The sequence below is a fragment of the Macaca thibetana genome, chromosome 10 (genome assembly GCF_024542745.1).
Source record: "Macaca thibetana thibetana isolate TM-01 chromosome 10, ASM2454274v1, whole genome shotgun sequence".
Lineage (NCBI taxonomy): Eukaryota > Metazoa > Chordata > Mammalia > Primates > Cercopithecidae > Macaca > Macaca thibetana.
The window spans coordinates 4,001,967-4,023,066 of record NC_065587.1 but is presented as its reverse complement, the minus strand read 5'-3'; the positions used below and the strand labels follow the sequence as shown (position 1 = coordinate 4,023,066).

At 51.9% G+C, this 21,100-nt stretch overlaps 2 protein-coding genes across 4 annotated transcripts in view; one reads left to right on the top strand and one right to left on the bottom strand.

Moving 5' to 3' along the window:
- The window catches only part of TBC1D22A (TBC1 domain family member 22A), a 417,738-nt gene that overhangs the window by 30,470 nt on the left and 366,168 nt on the right, over window positions 1-21,100 (top strand). For all 3 annotated transcript variants that reach the window (XM_050805877.1, XM_050805878.1, XM_050805879.1), the window contains 3 exons: window positions 1,128-1,184; window positions 2,103-2,443; window positions 4,271-4,447. In XM_050805877.1, the coding sequence (XP_050661834.1) occupies window positions 1,128-1,184; window positions 2,103-2,443; window positions 4,271-4,447 (575 nt within the window). The remainder of the gene's footprint in view (window positions 1-1,127; window positions 1,185-2,102; window positions 2,444-4,270; window positions 4,448-21,100) is intronic.
- Window positions 1-21,100, bottom strand: part of CERK (ceramide kinase) — a 461,681-nt gene that overhangs the window by 110,074 nt on the left and 330,507 nt on the right. The gene's annotated exons all lie outside the window — the stretch shown is intronic.

Here is a 21,100-nt window from a genome sequence, read left to right as displayed (position 1 = left end):
ATGGTGGCATCTTCCTTCACTCACACATGATGGCTGAGGTCCCAGGCCTCACCTCTGTGTTCCAGGCGGAAAAAAACAGAGAGAAGCTAGGGGCCAAAGGGGTCCTAGGTAAGCCTGTTTTTTTTTTTTTCCCAGAAAAGTAAAAACCCCCATTTATTTCTTGCTGGCTGTGAGAAATAAATGTGTGTCACAGGGCCAGCCGTGGCTGAAGTCAGCCAAAGGAGCAAAAGCTTCTGGGTAGAGGTTGATCAATCAACCGACAGTGTCTGCCATGTGGAGTATTTCATTTCCATTGGTTTTCCAAATTTGCTCTGTTGAATATAAGACTTTTATAATAAAGACTTTTATAATAAAACAATTAAATCTTTTTTTTTTTTTTGAGTCGGAGTCTTGCTGTGTCACCCAGGCTGGAGTGCAGTGGTTCAATCTCGGCTCACTGCAACTGCCTCCTGGATTCAAGCCATTCTCCTGCCTCAGCCTCCCCAGTAGCTAGGATTACAGGCGCGCACCACCATGCCCAGCTAATTTTTGTATTTTTAGTAGAGACGGGGTTTCATCATGTTTGCCAGGCTGGTCTTGAACTCCTGACCTTGTGATCCACCCACTTTGGCCTCCCAAAGTGCTGGGATTACAGGCATGAGCCACTGCGTCCAGCCCATTAAATCTTTAAAAAAATTATATTTATCTTTTGCAATTCTGCATTCAGTTTCAGACAAAATGATTGCAGTTGAGAATTCCCAGATGGGCGTTTCTTGGAGTTTTTAGTCTGTGGGTAGAGTCTGCAGTCCCTTCATTGCACTCCCAGACACCCTCATCACCGTGTGGATGCCCGAGGGTCTGTGGTGGTGCTTGTTGGGCTGAGGCCCATTCTCAGGGAGGGGCTGAATGCCCTGCTTGTCTGGGGTGTGGGGTGTGGGATGTGGGGTGTGGGCTTGTATGGTGCCATTCATCCCTTCTGAACTGGGCCCTCAGGACCCCGGGTGGCTGCAGGGAGGCCTGCAGCAGCCAATGAGAAGCTGCTTCCTTCAGTCCTGTGGGTTCCTGGGAGCCCACCTTTTGGCTGAGCTGGTGGTAGGCTCGGGAAGGCAGGAGAGAGGCTCACTGGTTTTCCATTTCTTTTCCGTCAGCATCCAGCATGTGTATGGCGCCCAGCACCCCCCCTTTGATCCACTGTTACATGGCACGTAAGTGACGTTCCAATCTCACTTGGCATCTCGGCTCTGATGTGGGAGGGCTGTGGCAACCCTGGTCTTCCTGCTTCCCTTCTGCTCCCAGGCATTCCTGAAGGAGTAGAGTAGTTTCTCATTCAGCCACACTGATCAAGCAGTCGCTTTGTGTGAGATGCTGCACACCCCATGCTTCCCATCCCAGTGAGGACGGTGGCTGTGGGAGCCACAGTCTGATGCGGGGAGGCGGGGGAGCCCTGGGAAGAGCCAGGAGCCGGCATCCTTTAGCCACAGGCAACCTGGCTGCAGGCCATCCATGCTGGCTTGTCCTTTCTGCTCCTCCTTCCCACATTCTCCACCGGCTGCTGGAGCCTGGCCCTGGCCTGTCCTGGCCCCTCCACAGCAGGCGGGAGCACAGGGTGTGGGACTTGTGCTTGACTGGTGTGGCCCTGCAGGACTGCACCTGTCTGACGAGTTTCTGACATGAGGTAGGGCCGGTGTTGTGTGTTGTCATATTTTGGGGGAATGCTGTTTAAATGATCGTGTCTTCAAATCCGTATACCACAGGCCCATACCCTGCACAGGTGCTCCTGGCCCACACCCCCACTGCTGGGCAGGAGCCTTACTGGGACTCGGGGAAGGTGCCACTGGCCAGAGTGAGCTGGGCTGGGTCTGCAGGGCAGCACCATGTGGCCCTGTGCCTCCTCCCAGGTGGCCTTGCTGGAGCCCCCTCCCCTCCTGCCACTGAGTCCTCATGGGCTTCACCTGCTGTGCTCCTTTGGCTGCCTCTGTGAATTGTGTTTGCTTTTTCACTCACTGTGGCCAGATCGAAGCTGAAAACTTCTATGCCTGTCTTTTCACCTGGGAATTCTTTCCTGGCTGGTTTTGGGTGAAACCTTCGAGCATGTACGAGTAAAGACCGCCTTTGCATTGCAGTTTGCTGAAGTCCACGGCCAAGATGCCGACCACACCGGTGAAGGCCAAGAGGGTCAGCACCTTTCAGGAGTTCGAGAGCAATACCAGCGATGCCTGGGACGCTGGGGAGGACGACGACGAGCTCCTGGCCATGGCGGCGGAGAGCCTGAACTCCGAGGTGGTCATGGAGACGGCCAACCGGGTGCTGCGTAACCACAGCCAGCGGCAGGGGCGGCCCACGCTGCAGGAGGGGCCGGGGCTGCAGCAGAAACCCAGACCTGAGGCAGAGCCGCCCTCACCTCCCAGCGGTGACCTCCGGCTGGTGAAGTCTGTCAGTGAGAGCCACACGTCCTGTCCTGCAGGTATGATGGGAGGACTGAAGAGATGATCTGGGTTTCTGGCCAGGCTAAGAAAGTGGCCAGAACCCGCTCACTGTGGGAGAATCAGTGGGTTCCCATCCTCATTTGCAGCAGGCCCCCTGGCCCATGAGAGCCCTTACGGTTCTCTTCCAAGGGTAGGGAAGCGGCCTGCGCTCTATCCTGGGGCCCCCACGTGCTTTCTTCTCTCCTAGCTAAGTGCGTCTCTCCTCCGAGTGGAGTGGAGGCACCAGGCTGTTGTGGGCCAGCCGTGGAACTGTCAGTGCTGCTGAGGAACTGTCAGTGCTGCTGAGGCAACAGCCTCTGAAGGAGGGACAGGGGCACTGTTACCCATGGTCCTCCCCTCTGCCCAGGTGCTGGTTGTCAGCCCGCCCTGCGGTAAGGCCGGCAGCGGGAACTCTGGAGCCAGATGCCCCGGCCTGGGGCCCCAGCCCACTGCTCGACGTGCGGCTGCTACAAAATAGGAATCACAGCAAGGGCGCTGAGGCTGCTGGGAGGAGATTCTCCCGGGGGTTGGGGGGTGTCAGGGAGAGTGGGCAGCGGGGATGGGGGGAGGAGACAGGGCGGTACTCTGAAGTCTATGCCCCCACTTTAGCAGACTTCGCTGGAAATTTAACTGGACCACATTCTGCCCAGAAGCCATAGGTTGCTTGGCTCCTGGATAGCCTGAGGGTTTCTGTGTGAATTCTTTTCCCCCACCCCCAGGTTATGAAGGAAATGGGGGCGCTGTGTGGGAAGGAGGGCGCGGGGAGTGCGGCTCCTACCTCCTTGCTCCCGGCTGCTGGAGTGGATGTCAGCCGGTCAATTGCAGCATGTGCTCCGGCTCCGTTTCCTGGAGTTTATTTTTCACTCTAGTTTAATTTTCAGCTTTTGAAAGATGAGATAGCTAGACAGGATTTAGACCTAGGAGTCTGGAGCCTTCCCCAGCCTCTTGCTTGTTGGTCTTGGGTGGCCGTGTTGAGTGACCTGAGGGCCTTAGGGTCTTCCCTTGGGCTGACCCAGTCCCGGGTTGCTAGGTGGGACATGCTGTCTCACCTCCTGCTTAGGCCCCTGTGGGCCTGTCCATCTTGGGGGTCAGCGAGGCCTTGGTGGGCAGCAGCAGAGGGCGGGCAGCTTGTACTCTAGTGCCACCTCGGTCACTGCCTGTGGTGGGGTCTGGGAAGGTGCCATTCCTTACTTGTCTGGCTTCCTTTGTTTCCTTGGGATGAGGGTCCCTGTGGGACCTTCCTCCCAGGGCACTGGGGAGACCCAGGGAGGGCCAGGCAGGTGGCGGGTTGGGCATGCCCTTGAGACAACAGGTGAGTGCCCTCGCAGTGCCCTGGTTCCTGCTGTGTCCCCACCATTGTCTCCTGTCCTCAGCGCCTCTGCAGGCTTTCTCCTTTCCCTCACGGTAACTCGTGGACTTGCCCTCTACGCTCAGGCCTGGCTGACCCGAGAATACCCTCCTGCACAGACCGTCTGGGTCGTGTCTCCTGGGAAGGCCCTGATCCTCCACCCCAGGCACTGGCTGGTGGGAGCCTGACCGCCAACACAGCCCGAGGGGCCCTGGAGTTTTTTGGCTGTCATTGTGTTGCTTTTATGCGAGGTGCTCCATTTCACTGATGACTGATACTCTGCCAGTGAGGCCAGTGAATTTCAAAGGTGTCAGTTCTATGTTATCGCTCAAGAAACTGAGGTCCCCACTGCTCAGTGATGGGAAGAAGGGACCACTGTGACCCAACAGCGTTCACAAAGAGACGGTGGCACAGCCAGGAGGAACATGCGGTCGAGAGGAACGCCCTCACCCTCACCCCCGTTCTCTCACCCCTGCAGAAAGTGCCAGCGATGCCGCCCCTCTGCAGAGGTCCCAGTCTCTCCCACACGCGGCCACCGTCACGCTGGGTGGCACATCTGACCCCAGCACCCTCAGCAGCCCAGCGCTGAGCGAAAGAGAGGCCTCCCGGCTCGACAAGTTCAAGCAGCTGCTTGCCGGCCCCAACACAGACCTTGGTAAGCACCCTGCCCTCTGGAGGACACACACAGACATTTCTTGCCGTTTCTGAAATGATCACATCTGAAAGGATTCCGTGTGGGCTTAGGTAGTGCACACGCTTCCGTGTGTAATTTGCCTTGCAGGAAGGTGATGAGTTCATGTAATATTTTCAAGTCAGTAAGTCACTAAGGTAGTAGCAATTTGTGTTGATAGTTGCCTCTAGACATGTTTTGTTAGTGTTTTTCCAATGCAATTTGAAAATATATTTTGTGTTCCTTTTGGTTTTCTTTTCTTTTTTTTTTTTTGAGACAGAGTCTCACTCTGTCGCCCAGGCTGGAGTGCAGTGGCGCGATCTCGGCTCACTGTAAGCTCCGCCTCCAGGGTTCACGCCATTCTCCTGCCTCAGCCTCCCAAGTAGCTGGGACTACAGGCGCCCGCCGCCACGCCTGGCTAGTTTTTTGCATTTTTAGTAGAGACCGGGTTTCACCATGTCAGCCAGGATGGTCTCGATCTCCTGACCTTGTGATCCACCCACCTCGGCCTCCCAAAGTGCTGGGATTACAGGCGTGAGCCACCGTGCCTGGCTTGGTTTTCTTTTTTAAAAATTTGAGGCAAGGTCTTACTCTGTCGCCCAGGCTGGAGTGCAGTGGTGCAATCATAGCGCACTGCAACCTGGAATTCCTGGGTTCAAGCAATCCTCCTGCCTCAGCCTCCTGAGTACCTGGGACTACAGGACTGTGCCAGCGCGCTCACCAAATTCTTTTTTTTTTTTTTTTTTTTTTTTTTTTTTTTGAGACGGAGTCTCACGCTGTTGCCCAGGCTGGAGTGCAGTGGCGCGATCTCGGCTCACTGCAAGCTCCGCCTCCCGGGTTCCCGCCATTCTCCTGCCTCAGCCTCCTGAGTAGCTGGGACTACAGGCGCCCGCCACCGCGCCCGGCTAATTTTTTTTGTATTTTTAGTAGAGACGGGGTTTCACTGTGGTCTCGATCTCCTGACCTTGTGATCCGCCCCACCGTGCCTGCCTCGAGGCAAGGTCTTACTCTGTCGCCCAGGCTGGAGTGCTGGGCATTACAGGCTTGAGCCACCGCGCCTCCTGAGTACCTGCTCACCAGCAAAATTCTTAAACAATTTTTTCTAGGGATAGGGGTCTCCCTGTGTTGCCCAGGCTGGTCTTGAACTCCTAGGCATAAGAGATCCTCCTGCCTCAGCCTCACAAAGCACTGGGCTTTCAGGTGTGAGCCGCCGCGCCTGGCCCATTCTGTTTTCTTGTTGTCCCAATTGCAGTCTTCATTATTGCCGCCCTTGGTGAGCCCTTCGAGGCTGGCCAGGTGGACATCCTTGTTCGTCATAGTATTCTGAAGACAGTGGCTCATGGGGGCACAGCGCTGGTGACCATCAACTCGATCTGCTGGTTTTGTACCTTCCTGCCCTGGGGCTGGCAGTCATCAGAGGGTGACAGGCTGTGAGCCCTGCAAGGGGCAAGGGTGAGGCTGGGGCAGAGGGGCAGGCCCGCAGGGCAGAGCACAGTCACCAGCGTGACTCTTCCTGTGCGAGTTGCTTCCAGGCACACGCAGCGTCCCTGTGGACTGCCGTGGCCAGGCTCTGTGGAACGCACTTGCTTTGAGTTCTTCTGGTGGCATTCGTGCTGAATCCACGTCCTTCCTTTCCGTATCTCATCTTTGTGGAGCGCCACTCTGGCTAGGCGTTTGCTAGATGCTGGAACTCTCTGGAGGACTGGAATGTGGCCTTGGTCATGAGATTGCTTCACTGGGGGGACAAACCTGTATCAGACAGTTACGGCCAGTGTCACTGTGGCACTCTGAGAGCCGGAGGTGCAACGCCTGGCTTGGCCAGGAGGTGGCGAGTGGCGCACGCGGATGGGCCGCCGGGAGCCACGCAGGAGCTGTGCAGGGGCCATGCAGGAGCTCGCAGCATCTGGGCCTTCATGCTCAGGCCCCGGGCAGGGAGAGGGTTTCTGGGCAGAAGCAGCGGTTCAGAGGGCACGGCTGGAGCTGTGTTCCCGAGGCTGGGGAGGGCTCTTGGAAGGTCTCTTGGCAAGGAGGACACAGCTCTGCGTAGCATTCTCAAAGCGGGTGGTTGTTTCTTCCTTATGTTTGTTTTTTTGAAACAGCAACACTTGCATGTGTTATAACATGACACAGCACAGCAGGGTCTGTGTGAAAATGAGGCCTGTCCCAGCCTCCACCTTCCCTTCCTTTCCACAGTTCCAGGTGTCTCCTTCCAGTGATGGCCCATGCTTGTGTTGTTTTAAACGTTTTATGTTGATGCAATTCAAACTTGCAAAACAGTTGGCAAGGATAGTGCCAACAACTCCCATATGCTCTGCACCCAGAATCACCAGTTGTTTACATTTGCCCGTTACCGTTCTGCATGTGTGTGCCTGTTTTTGTGTGTGTGTGTGTGTTTTTTCTGAACCATTTGAGAGTCAGTTGGAGATACATCCCTTTACCTCTAAAACCTTCGCTGCCTGTTTCCTAAACACAGAGACATTCCCTCAGTATCATCACAGCACGGGTGTCAAAATCAGGAAACTGAACATTGACACAGTACTATTTTACACTTTTATTATTATAATCCGCAGTCCATAGTCACATTCTGCCAGTCGTCCCCGTAACGTCCTTTCTCTGTTTTTTTCTTAGCCCAGACTCCAGTGGGGGACCATGCGTTCCATTTGGGTGTCACGCTTCTGTCTTCTCCATCAGCCTGGAGCAGCAGCTTTGCCTGTCTCTGCGTTTCGATCTTGACACTTTAGCAGAGCACAGGCCAGTGTTTTTGTGGGATGTCCCTTGGTTTGTGCTTGTCTAGTGTTTGCCCACGGTGAGATTCTGGTTGATAATTTTTGGCAGGAACATCCCTGAAGGGATTTGTGTTCTTCCTGGTCATCACAGCGGGGCACGTGGTGCTGGTGGGTCCTCGCATTGACGTGGACTCCGATCACTTGGCTGAGGTGGCGTCTGCCAGCTCTTTGCGCCGAAGAGCTCCCCTTTTTCCTTTGGTGATGAAGTGTTCTGTAGAGGGACGCTCTGGGGTCTGTGCATTTCTACGGTGTTTTTCCTTCTCCCCTTGCACGGTAAGGGTTGTGCACCTCACTTTTTAAAGGAATGATATATTTTCCCGTGGTGTATGTGGAGAACCGCCTTAGTCTCTGGAGTGCCCTGTAACATGCCATCCTATGGACGTGCTCCACTTGACTGCACCAGCCCCTGCGGATGGGCAGACAGGTTATTCCTAACTTGCTATTGTTACAAACAACTCGAGAACGTTTCTTCAGGCGCCTGAACCTCCTTCTGTGATGGTGACGCTCACAGAGCATCCCTAGCCATGGGTGAGGCGAGAAGGCAGTGTGGGGGATGACTCTGGGATTTCGGCTAGAGCACCGGGTAGGTGGAATTGTCACCCACCAAGACAGGAGATAAAGGTAGGTCGTGCTTGCAGGAGTAGAGTCTTGTAATTGATGTATTAGCCACTTCCTCTCCTAGCATGCCAGCGCCGCTTCTCTGCTGGCTCTCGTGCCTCCAGGGTGGCGCGGGGATGCAGAACCACGTTGCACCTAGGAGAGCAGGTCCTGGAGCCAGGCTGCCTGTGTGGAGAGCTGGCTCCACTGGTTATTCGCCACGTGACCTTGAGCCAGCTTGGTGATGATCCTGCATCTCAGAGTTCTTGTTTGCGTGATAGGCATGACGAAAGCAGTGCTCATTTTGCAGTTTGAATGAGATAGTACGTATAACATGCTTAAGAGAGTGCCTAGCACATACTAAACACTCAAAAATGTTAGTTATTTTTATGGTGGTTGTTATGTTCATTTGAACTGGCCTTTTAATCTTTTTATCTTCTCACTTGATTTTTGCGCTGCTGACGTATATGGTCACTTTTGTAGTCATTGACGAGTCAGGTGACTTACAGATGTTGTCCTGGTTGTGTCCCGTGGTTTCCAGCAATAGGCAGGTGGTGGAGAGACAGCTGATGAAAGCAAGATTTGCCTGATGGGAACCTGTGCTGGGCCAGGCTCTGAGTACCCACCTGGAACATTCTGGAGGACTTTGTAATTGAAGCAACTTTTGGAAATTAAAATCATACTTAAAAGTAAAGCTTTCAAGACTTGTGGGAAGATGGGCGTATATAGGGCTAGATTTTACCGTGTAAAAATCAGGTTATTTTGTTAGGTTGAGGGGACTGTGGGTTTTTCTCTTTCTTTATAATTCTATGTAAATATCACATCTAAAACCAAAAAGCTCAATGCAGAGCTTTCAAAGTTAAACGATTACTGCATTTGCATTTAGTAGCAAGAGAAAACATCGCCAGTAAATTGCCTGTTTTTATAAGGCAGTTGAGATAGCTTTGGAAGACCGTGGAATGTACTGTCTTCACATTACATGAAAGACATAAGTGGCAAATATTTGCCAATGTTGGAGAAGCAAACCACCGATGTGAGAAGTGCCTACAAAAATGAGTCTACCTGCGGAATATCATTCTGTCCAGCGGAGTGCTGTTTCTCTTTGTTTAGCTTACACTCTGTTATGAGCCTGGGGATGAAAGTAGCAAATAGAACTTAACAGCTCATTTTGCTCTTAGCTTTGGCTCAATATTTACTCACACAAAGATTGCCTACTTTGAAGCCCCAGAAAATGACACTCATGTTGGTCACGTGTGTCTGGTAAATGGTAGTGTGATTTGGTAGCCTGCAGTACATGCAGTTTCCTGAGGGCCGTCTAGGGCCCTCCATCTAGAGCCCCCCAGTGGGGCCTCGGAGGGCAAACTGTGTGTGGAGCTCAGCTCTGGCCCTCAAGGCTTTCAAACAGTAGGACAGAAGGCATGACTATGCTTCTGTCAAGGAGTGGGGCCAGGCCACGGCCGTGTTCCACTTCCCCCGAGAGGTGAGCACCCAGTCTGGGCTGTATAAGAGTGTGCTGATAGATGGAGGTCAGCAGGCGAGGGGGTTTGGGGGTTGGGAGGGCATGAACAGAAGTTTGGAGCCGTACACCTCGGGAGCACTAATATGAGTAGATGCCCCCTTGGTGTCCATGGCGGGAGGGCAGCCCTGAAGGGGCCTGGGCCGTTGGTGACAGGAGGAAGCAGGTGTGGCCTTGGAGTAGGCTCCCAGTGTGATGGCTGGCCGTGTCCTTACTCATGAAGTGGCTGAACCTCCCTGTCTCGTCAGCTGTAAAGGGGGCAGGAGACCTGCCCTGTAGGGTCCTTGTGAAGGTCGGCGGGAATTCTTGTGGAGTCACTCATTCATCCAGGCTCTGTTGGGCACCTGCTGTGGTTGTGGGCAGTGGGGGGGGATCGGCAGCCAGGCTTGCAAGGGCCCTGCCCTGAAGGAGCTGACATTCTCATGTGAGGAGACAGACGGAACTCGCTCAGTAACCCCACAACCATCAGGGAGCATCTGGGGAGAGTCAAGGCACGTGGAGGGTAGAGACTGGCGCTGCCCTGCAGTTGGCTGCTTCTGGGGTGAGATCTGCATGGAGGCAGGCATTTGAAGAGGGGGCACGAGCATTCTAGGGACAGGCCCAGAGGTGCAAAGGTCCTGCGAGCAGTAGAGCTTCATGTGCTTGAGGGGTTGCTGAGGCTCTGGCCTGGTGGCTGAGTGGGGTGTGGGGAGAGGCCTGCGAGGCAGGCAGGGACCTGGTCCCCAGGGCTGAGAAGTCCAGGAGAAGGAGCTCTGCTTTTACTTTGAGCGCAGCATGAAGCCTCTGGGAAGTTTTGAACCGGGGGAGTAAAGGGTGGTGCAGAGCATGGGAAAGTGGTTGCTATTCTGTGGCAGGAAGAGCTGATGGCTGCTTCTGAGCAAGTGTTGCCAGTGGCCATGGACTAGGCAGAGTCCTTGGGGAGCTCTTGGGAGGGGCTGGGGGAGGGTCAGAGTAGGGTGGGAGACTAGGGGGCAAGAGTGGAGGCCATGGGCTGGGGATGTGGGTGGGGTGGGCTGCATGAGTTGGGGGATAATGGGATCTGGAGCTGGGTAGACTGGCAAGAAGGCAAGAGCCAGGACCCCCATAGTTTAGAGCCTGGGGTCTGTAGGGATGGGGAACAGCCGATAGACACAGAAATCAGAACACACTCCAGAGATGACATTTCACTGGGGAGACAAAATCACGTCCTCATGAAACAGAGAGCCAGGGAAAGCGTGTATTTAAATAATGACATAGTTACAGCCGTTGGGGGCCTTTACGCTGTGCTGGGCACTGTGCCGTAGAGATGATGTTACCAGTCACCAGACCCCGCTCTGTACCCCCACCCCCTTCCTGTGTGCCCCAGATTGCTGGCCTTATTGCTGGTTTACAGCTGAGGAGCTTGAGACAAGGTTAAGCAGGCGGCTGCCCTCCAGCCCCACAGTGAGGGCAGAGCCGGCTGGGAACCAGGGTCACCCCGGGCTGGGCTCCCAGCCTCCAGGTCACACATTTCTGGTTAGTGTAGACAGTGGGCATTCTCGGTGCTGTTGGAGGCCCTAGGAACGGGGGCGGTTTTCTCTCCTGTGGGCCTTGTTGGAGATCCTGGTGCGGGAGCTGGGGCCAGGCGCCAGGAGCCGAGGCCAGGAGGGCGCTTGATTCCCGCGACCCGGCCGTCGGCGTCCAGCGTCGCCCTCTAGTGGCCAGGCGTTGTCCTTGCAGCCTGTGCTTCGTTACCACAGCAGGGCACGTTGGCCTTATGGGTGGGGGGGTACTTACACTTGCGCGTGCCTGTGTGTGTCCAGCCTACTTACACTTGTGTGTGCTTGTGTGTGTCCAGCGTGCTTACTGAAAGTGCCTGTGTGTGTCCAGCATGCTTACTGAAAGGCAAGCACAGCCTCAGAAGAGAATAAAGTGAGGGACGAAGATGAAAGCTCTGGCTAACTCGGCCTTGTCCTGGAGTCTTATCAGGGAAGGGCTTTCTCAAGGAAGGCAGCCCCCTGGCCACCTAGAACTGCCCAGTGCAGAGGCCCCGGGGCGGAGGGAACAAACTCCCGCTCGCACAGCCCTTCTGTGCATGCAGTGACCCAGCCACACGCAGATCCTTGCTGGCCCTGCTCTGTCCTCAGGTCCCCTGCAGTGAGTGTCACATGGTAGCCACTTGCCATTTGATGGTTCGCTGACTCTTCAGCTAGACTTTTCTCACCTTCCTTTGGGGCATACATGGTCCTCTGTCTCTGGTTTTCCTTTGTTTCTTAAATTTACTAGGTAAGTAAGTGACACTACCATCCAGTGGCAGCTCAGCAATAATGTGATGGTACCTCCTTGAGCCAAGGATGGGCTTTTCCAACCGTGTGGCTGTGGGTTTGCGTTTTCCCCTCTGTGGCTTCCCCCACAGCACTGCTCCTCTGCTTTCCCTCCACGCTTGCCCCAGGCTGTGGCCCGCTTTTGCTCGTGTGTTCCCACTTACGACAGGAGCTGCGCCTGTTTCTTTCCTCTGCTCGTTTTGTCACTAAAGGGTTTCTGTGATCATCGTTAACAGAAATGTTATTGAAAGTTAGAGAAATGGAAAAGATAATAAAACCAGCAAACCAAAATTGCCACTGTTTCCACATGCTGTATTAACTAGAGTTGTGCTTGCTTTTTCCCTCTAATTTATTCCCTCTTAATCGGTTCTTACCAGTCCTTCAGAGCTCACTAGCAGAAATTGCTCTCAGCGGCCGTTTCGTCTGCAGAACGATCTGGGCTTCAGGCAGGGCATGCGAGAGCCTCAGATGAACACACTGGCTCCCCCCTTTCATGGCATTGCCGGCATCCTTTTTTCTGGGCGACGTTTTCCCTGCTCGATGTGGTATTTGAAGTACGTGTGGTGTCACTTGGCTTAAAATAACCAAATTAGATATGATTTGGTGAAAATTGAGAATTTTATTTACTATCCATAGTAGTGTAATCTTCAGTTTAATAGGAAACCTTTCTCTGTTCCTTCAGGTGATTTGTTTCTGTTGAATGGTGATTTTTAGTCTGTAATATTCAAAGCAAATGCTAAAAGAGAGTTTATAAGTCTTTGGGATGGTTTTAAAGGAGCCGCCTTAAAAACTTATCTGTTACATGTTTATCTTTTTTTCTCTTATAATTTCTTTTGTAGGTGAGGATATTGAATAGAGACTTGAGCAATTGTGCGACTCTGGTGTGTGTTTTCTCTGTGCGAGGGATAGAAGAAGGAAAGTAGGGCGACTATGGCAGGATCCCCAGGAACTCATTGCTCCTTGCCCTGTACAACGTTTTCTTCTTGTAACTTAGCTCCCATTATGGTTTCCTCCAAGAGAGTATGAGTTTGTGTCCATCTGCCCATTAGACTGTGAGCTTCTTTTGGGCCGTGGCTGGAGTCACTCGTCCTCCTGTTCCAGTGACTGGCACACGCATGGCACATTCTCAGGAAATGCTGGCAGAGTTAATTGAGCCACCAGCGGTCAGTCTCTTTCTTTCCTTCCCCGTGTTCTTGAGTGGTGAGTGGGGCATCGCTGGTTTTCCAGTTGACACAGGGTGCCTTGTATCCAGGGCTTTCCGTGAAGATGCGTTTTTGCTGTAGGTAACAGAAAAGCAGACGCAAGGACTTTTGAGCAAATAGGGGTTAAGTTTCTCAGCAAGATGCCTGGAGGCAGGTAGCTGTTGGCACTGGTTCGCTGGCTCGGTGATGTCCTCAGGATCTAAGCTCCGAGTCACTGGGCCTCTTCCTCACGGCTCTAAAGGGGTTGTCGTCACCATGGGGTGATGGGAGGAGCCATCACCAGGGCAGCGTCTTCTCACTGGGAGAGCAGGGTTCCCTTCACAGCCAGGCCGCATGGCCGCTCCTGGTGGTAAGCCTGTGGGCTGGCCATGGGCACTTTCAAACTGGGATTCTGGAAATAGAGAGGTGGGACAGGTTGGATATCGCTTAGGCAGCCAACTGTGTTTTCTATTCACAGAGATTGATGTGTGTGTCTGTCAACCCCCCTCCCCCATTTCTGGTTCCTTAATGTCTTTCTGTCCTTCTTCTTTTTCTATTTATTTATTTTTCATTTTTTTTTGTTTATTATTTTGAGATGGAGTCTCGCTGTGTCGCCCAGCTGGAGTGCAGTGGCTTGATCTTGGCCCACTGCAGCCTCCGCCTCCCAGGTTCAAGTGATTGACCACAGGCCATTAGAACTGACATGTAAGACTGAGCTGAAAAAAAAAAAATCAAGCTAAAAAAGGATCTAAAAATGTGTTAACTTAGAAAAATGTGATAATGTACCTTTGACTTTCTGGGGACTCTGGGTATGGTGGTGGGTTGTCACCCAAGCCTGAGGACAGAGTGACGGAGCCTGAGGGGCAGAGGTGGGACGTCTGTGGCTGCTGGGTCCCACCTGGGTCTGGAGTGGGTAGAATAGTCCTGATCTTCGGCCAGTCAGACCCGAGTAGATACAATTAAGGAATTGGGTTTGGTGATACGAGGAGGGGAGGTTCAACCACTTCACAGGGCTGGCCGAGCAAATGTGTGCAGAGCAAATAGGGCTTTGCTCCTCCCCAGGCATGGCCTGGATACTCTAGAATTTTGGTATATTTTGTAAGAGGATTGGCAGGTTCTGTGACCGCAAATTCTTCCTGTGCAACTGCAGATTCTACAGGTGCATCCTGTAGATACTTTATAGGTGAAGTTAGAGGGAAGAGGATTTCTTTAAGGAAAGGTGGAAGAGAGTGGTGAGCAATTAGAATTCACCACGAGCATGGAACGATGGGGGATCAACAGTAGCAAGATTGTTCCCCTTTAGAATTCAGGGCTTCAGGGATTAGTATTGACTGTGATGGTGATTTTGGGAGTGATGGTGATGGTGGTGATGGTGGTGGTGGTGATGGTGATGATGGTGATGATGATGGTGATGGTGGTGGTGATGGTGATGATGGTGATGATGATGGTGATGGTGGTGGTGATGGTGATGGTGCTGGTGATGGTGGTGGTTATGATAGTGATGATGGTGGTTATGATGGTGATGATGGTGGTGGTGATGGTGGTGGTGATGGTGATGATGGTAGTGATGGTGGTGATGGTGATGATGGTGGTGATGATGATGATGGTGGTGATGATGGTAGTGATGATGGTGGTGGTGGTGATGATGGTGATAGTGGTAGTGATGATGGTGGTGGTGATGGTGGTGGTGATGATGGTGGTGATGATGGTGATGGTGGTGGTGATGGTGCTGGTGATGGTGGTGGTGATGATGGTGATGGTGGTGATGATGGTGATAGTGGTGATGATGGTGATGGTGATGATGGTGATGATGGTGATGGTGGTGGTGATGGTGGTGGTGATTGTAGGGGTGATGGGGATTGTGGTGGTGATTGTGGTGGTGATGATGATGGTGATGATGGTGGTGATGGTGATGATGATGGTGGTGATGATGGTGGTGATGGTGGTGATGGTGATGGTGATGATGGTGGTGATGGCGATGATGAATGTGATGATGGTGGTGGGAATGATGGTGATACCAACTCTCCTGCTTGTCGGTGTTGTGGAGCCTGTCAGCCCGTGCTGAGGACTTCTGTCCTGTCTGCTCTGAGGCTCCAATGCTGCTTTGCTTGGAGCTGATTGGGAGGCACAGTGGGTTTGATGTTAGAAGGAAGAAGCACAGGCGTGCGTCTGTGTGACAAAGCCATTTGCTTGATGACACGCTGGCACTGCTTGGCACTGCACCTCTGCAGCGGCAGTAACCCGTGTTTATCCAGCCCTTCTCACATCTACCACCTGGGTAGTGTCTTCATTTGTAGAATGGGGTAATGACAGAGGCCTCCATAGTGCTTGGGAGTTGTGATGAGGCCATCTGTGGAGTGGTTAGCATGGAGCTTTGCCCGGCTGCTGGGCTCTTACCGTCTTTTTCCTGTGTGTCCTTCCCACCCAGGTTTTCCATGGAGGCCATGAAGCTGTAGATGGCATTTGTTGTCCTTTTATTCCAGTTAATATTGCATCATCAGCTTCTCCCATGCTGCTATAATCTTCATAACCATCATTTTTAATGGTTGTATAATGTTTTGAAAATGATCTTTAGTTAAAATTCTTGTTAAAATTGCTTATCTAAGTCAAAATTTCATTTATATGTTTGATGAAAATGTAGACTTGTTTGAGGGTGTTCAAAACGTGTCACATCAGCTCACACACACAGAAGCCGTGTTCCGGGGTGTTCTGGAGGAGGGAGAGATGCTCGGGGCTCACCGCTTGCAGTTTAGGAACTGGTAGCATTGATTTCTACTCTATTTACCAGTGGTTCTAATGGGAAAAGCTACATTATACAAAGTGAAAACATTTACAATGGTTCCTCAGGGCTTGCAGCCTGACAAATAAATCTGCTTTGCTCCCTGAGCCACCCTTCTCTTTCTGTCTCCTTTCACAAGTGTTCCGCGCATATTCAAGTAGATTTATATAGACATGGTAATATATTTCTCACTCCACTCCATTCTTTTAAAAATGCAAATGAAAACATATTAGTGTTATGTGCCCCTTTTCTCACTCAAAAAAAAAAAAAAAAAAAAAATGTATATAGGAGAGCGTGAGAACAGGTGAGATTTAGTATATAGGCATAATCATCTTTTATTACGAGTGTCAAAATGGCATAAAATCATCAAATTTTTAAGTAAAAATTGTTTTAAAAACTTGAGGTGCAGTTCAAATAACAGACAATAAACTGTTTTGTGGTGAACAGTTCAGCGGCTTTTGGTACATTCACACTACTGCACAACTGCCACCTCAGGTATTCCTCATGCAGAAGAATAGGCGGATAGTTAACCTGTGGGAGGAGTTTTTTGTTTTTTTGTTTTTTTAAACAATAATTACAAAATCGGAGAGTTTTTATTCTTAGAATCAAATGAATAGGTAGCTCTGCTTTTGACCCTTCTAGACGCCCCTTGGTGGTACAGTCTTCCATTAAGAACTCAGATACCTCCTGGAAGACAGGGGACATCAAATCCGTCCTTCTGTCCTCATGTGAGTACTTTGGGGGCAGCTGGGCTGCTGTGAGTCTGAACCCTTACGTGCAGGATGATTAAAGAGACTGGGCTTACTTTGGGGAGCGTGGCTGGCACAGGCCAGGCTGTGTGTCAGAGTCCGTCACACGGCTGTCATCCAGGACAGGCTGATTACCAAGTACCCTGGGTGCAGGGCAGCAGACTGGCCTCAGGTTCCTGTGGGCAGGGGACAGTGGGCATTGGATATTTGGTGAGGCTTGTTTTGGCCAGATGCAGGCACTGGGTGGTGACTGGGCCACGTGGACAGGCTGTGGTGCCTGTCAGTGGCCTGGTCAGGAAGACCCATTGGACGGAGTGGCGAGGAACTGTCAGGGACAGATTCTGGGGTGGGGTGGAACCAGCAGAGAGACGTAGGTGACAAGAAAGCAAGGTTCCCATCTCTTCATTCATCCATCAGACACAAGTAGGTACCTGCCTTGCCAGGCCCTGTGCCGGACGGTGATGAGCACTTGAGTTGTGTAGCTTCTAAGGGCTGGCATTTGTGGGGGCATCTTGTCTCGTGGGTGTGATTTCCATAGTAGAAGATGGGGCAAGACTCTCCCAAGGAGGGACTCACTTAAGCGGAGAGTTGAGGGGAGGAGGCAGAGCGGCGTCTGAGTGGCGAGGGCGGCAGCAGTAGCAATGTATGGAGCTGTGTGCTGAGCGCGTTGTGTGCAGTCCCTCTGCGATTCCTAGAGACTTACAGAAGCTCAGTGTCTGGCTCAGGTCGCCCAGCTAGTGGAGCCAGCACTCGAGGCCAGGTGTGTCAGAGCCAGCATCCAGTCTCGCCCTGCAGGACTGACAGTTTCAGAAGAAGGCAGTGGTAGGAAAAGCCAAAAATGCAGCCGGGGTCAGTTCTTGGAAGGTCTGGCCCGCCAGGTGAAGGCATTCGATTTGAGGCCGCTGTGGTGCCATGAGAAAGCCACTGGAGACAGAGAGGAGGTGCTGAGATCCCGGCCTCAGATCCTGCGGATGCCACCCTCAGACCGTTCAGCCGCTTAATCCCGCCGTAGCCTCAGTTTCCCCATCGCTAAAATCCAGGAATTGGTCCAGGCGGTTGCCAAGGTCTGGAAGTCTTTGTTCTGTGTGCAATTGGGAGCCCTGGAAGGTTCTGGGCAGGGAGTAGAATGATCAGAGCTGCTCTTTGGGGAGGTTAATCGGGCTTCTGGTGCTTTGTGATTATCCTGCTGTAGGGCTGGAAGTGACGTGGGGGTGACACTTTGAAATTCAGCAGCAGGTGAATTAGCTGTGCTCTGAGCTGTGGCTGTTTGGAGCTCCCTCATGCCGTTTCTTGATCTGGTGGCAGCTTCTTCCATGCCGCTGCCTCCTCCTGCCTGCTGGTTCCCTGGCACCAGCGCTGGCTTCTCTGCACACCCTGTGGGCACAGCAGGCACAAGGATGATGAGGCTGTTTGGGCGGGCTTGTGGTGCTGAGGAGACACGGAGCACCCATGAATTGTGGGGATGACGGCGGCCCAGATGTGAGGCTGGCATTCGAAGTGTGCAGGCTCTGGGGCTCCCATGGCTCGGTCACACTGTGGGCTGCCTGGCCTCACAGCCTCGTCAGCCATTCTTCCCACCCCTGCAGGGACTCTGCCCACCCCTGCGGGGACTGCCACCTTTCTGCTGGCTGTGTGTGGCTTTGGTCTGGCTCAATGGGCAAAATCTTGCTTGTTTTGACTTAATGTTCGCATTTATCTTTTCTTTTTTTTTTTTTTTGAGACGGAGTCTCGCTCTGTCGCCCAGGCTGGAGTGCAGTAGCGCGATCTCGGCTCACTGCAAGCTCCGCCTCCCGGGTTCACGCCATTCTCCTGCCTCAGCCTCCCGAGTAGCTGGGACTACAGGCGCCCACAACTGCGCCCGGCTAATTTTTTGTATTTTTAGTAGAGACGGGGTTTCACTGTGGTCTCGATCTCCTGACCTTGTGATCCGCCTGCCTCGGCCTCCCAAAGCACTGGGATTACAGGCGTGAGCCACCGCGCCCGGCCGCATTTATCTTTTCTTGCTTTGGATCTTTCAAGCCGTTTGATGCTTCTTTTGACTCTTTCCAGGCTGCAGTTGATCCTCGTGGTGTGTGTGATCTCTTCCCATTAGTCTGTCGTGTCTGGAGCTGCCCGCGAGGTGATTCACGCAGCCGCCGCTGCCCCTCGGTCCGCTCTTCGTCTCCCAGGTGGCTCTGCAGGCCTTTCTGTATGCAGGCCACTGCGTTTCATTTGCGTCTTCCTTTACTTTAATGACCTTCCAGATCAGACCATTAAATACTTCACTAAAGTACACTCTTTTCTTCCGTTTATTCATGGTTATTTCCTCAATAAAGTGTATATTGAATTCATAAGACACAGATTTCCTTGTGTGTGCCCATTCCATCAGAAGTCATTAAAACTTTTCTAGGCTTGGGGCTTCTGTGCTTGAAAATTCTGTCCCTATTACCTAAGCCAAATGTTAAAGAATAAGATCTATTTAGCAGTCAGTTTTTGATCTTTAGTATGCAGCATTTAATTTACAGTTATCTTCAGTGAGATTTTAAATTTGCTTTGGCAAATTTAAGAATGGGTGACTGCTCTTGAGAGGGAGAAATCTTGTTTTTACTTTAACTTTTTATTGGCTTTTCCATGTTCCCGGGGTAGAAGAAGAATGCTTTAATAATAGTGAAAATTATTTCTGAGTATTTCATTCAATTAAAATACGTAGTGAGCTCGTACCAGGCGGGGCACAGGGGACCCGAAGGCTTCCGCTTCGGTGGAGAAACGGATCTGCCGCAGGTAATTACGGTAGAGCCAGGAAGGGTTAGGGCCCCTAAGCATGTGTCAGAAGTTCTGTGGAAACATAGAGGAACAAGTAATAAATTCTGCTGGGGATGTGGCTGGGGGTGGGAGCCGGCGGGCCTTCAGGGGCCAGAATAGCTGCGAGAAGGTATCCTGTCTGTGCTGGGTACCGGAGGTTGAGCCACCTCCTCTGCCCAGGACTGGGGCAGGGTGTTCCACGAAGGCAGGGGCACCTTACGGACAAGAAATCAGATCTAAAAATGCAGACAGTATTTGGGCAGGTGGCGTGGTTTGGACATTGAATCTCTCTGTCGGACGTAGGAGGCCGAGCCCTGGCGCTCCTTCCCGGAGCCTTGGTGGGGACCAGAAAGTTGCTGCTGGTTTTTCTGCCTTTCCGCAGCCCTGGCATGGTCAGTGCACACCCCGGCCTCTTCACCCATGGGCCGGCGCGGCAGGAGCACCAGCCTTATCTTTTTTTTTTTTTTTTTTGAGACGGAGTCTCGCTCTGCCGCCCAGGCTGGAGTGCAGTGGCCGGATCTCGGCTCACTGCAAGCTCCGCCTCCCGGGTTTACGCCATTCTCCTGCCTCAGCCTCCTGAGTAGCTGGGACTACAGGCGCCCACCACCTCGCCCAGCTAGTTTTTTTTTGTATTTTTTAGTAGAGACGGGGTTTCACCGTGTTAGCCAGGATGGTCTCGATCTCCTGACCTCGTGATCCACCCGTCTCGACCTCCCAAAGTGCTGGGATTACAGGCTTGAGCCACCGCGCCTGGCCTGCCTTATCTTCTTATAGAATATTTACTTTTGCTCATCTTTACTATTCTTCAATATGATTTAAAATTACAGACGTTCAGTGTTTGAAATTTAGCAACTACTGAGAGTAATAATAATAGAATCTAATGTATTTTAACGCTTGCTGTGTGCCAGGTGTGGGGTGTGGCGCCCTTGACGTGCATTTTCTTGATCATTTCTCATAGTAGTCCTTTGAAGTGGACGCTCTTTTTATTCCTGTTTGACAGATGAGGAAACCGAGGCTTGAAGGGGTTAAGAAACATGCCCGGCGTTCCAAGATTTTGATGTCACAGAGCCAGGGCTCAAAGGAATGTCTGAGTCCACTGGGTACAGGCTCTCCTGCCTGCTGTGCAACCTCCCAAGACCAGTCTCAGGAAGAAAGATAAAAACCCATGTGAACTACCACCCTGGTTACCCCAGGATGTTACCAAAGCTTATCTTCTTTGTCTTTTTGGGAGGGTTGTATGTGTGTGTTTTCCTTTTCACATAGACTTGAGATCAAGCAGTGTATCTAATTATGTATCTATTTTTATTTATTTAACTTTTAATTTTTTTTTTTTTTTGAGATGGAGTCTCGCTCTGTTGCCCAGGCTGGAGTGCAAGGGTGTGATCTCGGCTCACTGCAACCTCTGCCTTCTGGGTTCAAGGGATCCTCCTGCCTCAGCCTCACGAATAGCCGGGATTATAGGCAGCCGCCACCACACTGGTTATTTGTTTGTTTATTTATTTATTTATTGTATTTTTAGCAGAGACGGGGTTTCACCATGTTGGCCATGCTGGTCTCGAACCCCTGACCTCAGGTGAACCCACCTCGGCCTCCCAAGTGGTGGGAATACAGGCGTGAGCCACCATACCCGGAGTATTTTTACTTATTTTAAATAATGTCTTTTCCTATGACACTAACTTTCTTGGAAAACATGATTGTTAATGGCTTTGTAACAGTCATCAAAATACATTCATTTCTTCCGACTGCTTGTAGGTGAAACATTTCTGAAGACTTTCTATTATTTGGGTGTTCAAGTTGTTTCCAGTTTTGTTTTTGATGTTGTTTTTTATTTATGGTAATTACTAAGCTGGGAGGCAGACCCCGACACATAACTCTTGAACACTTCCTTATGTATTTCCGCAGTGTGAGCCCTGGGGCGAGGACTCAGTGTTAATCAGAGCCGCGCGGCAGTCGCTTGTTCAGTCGTG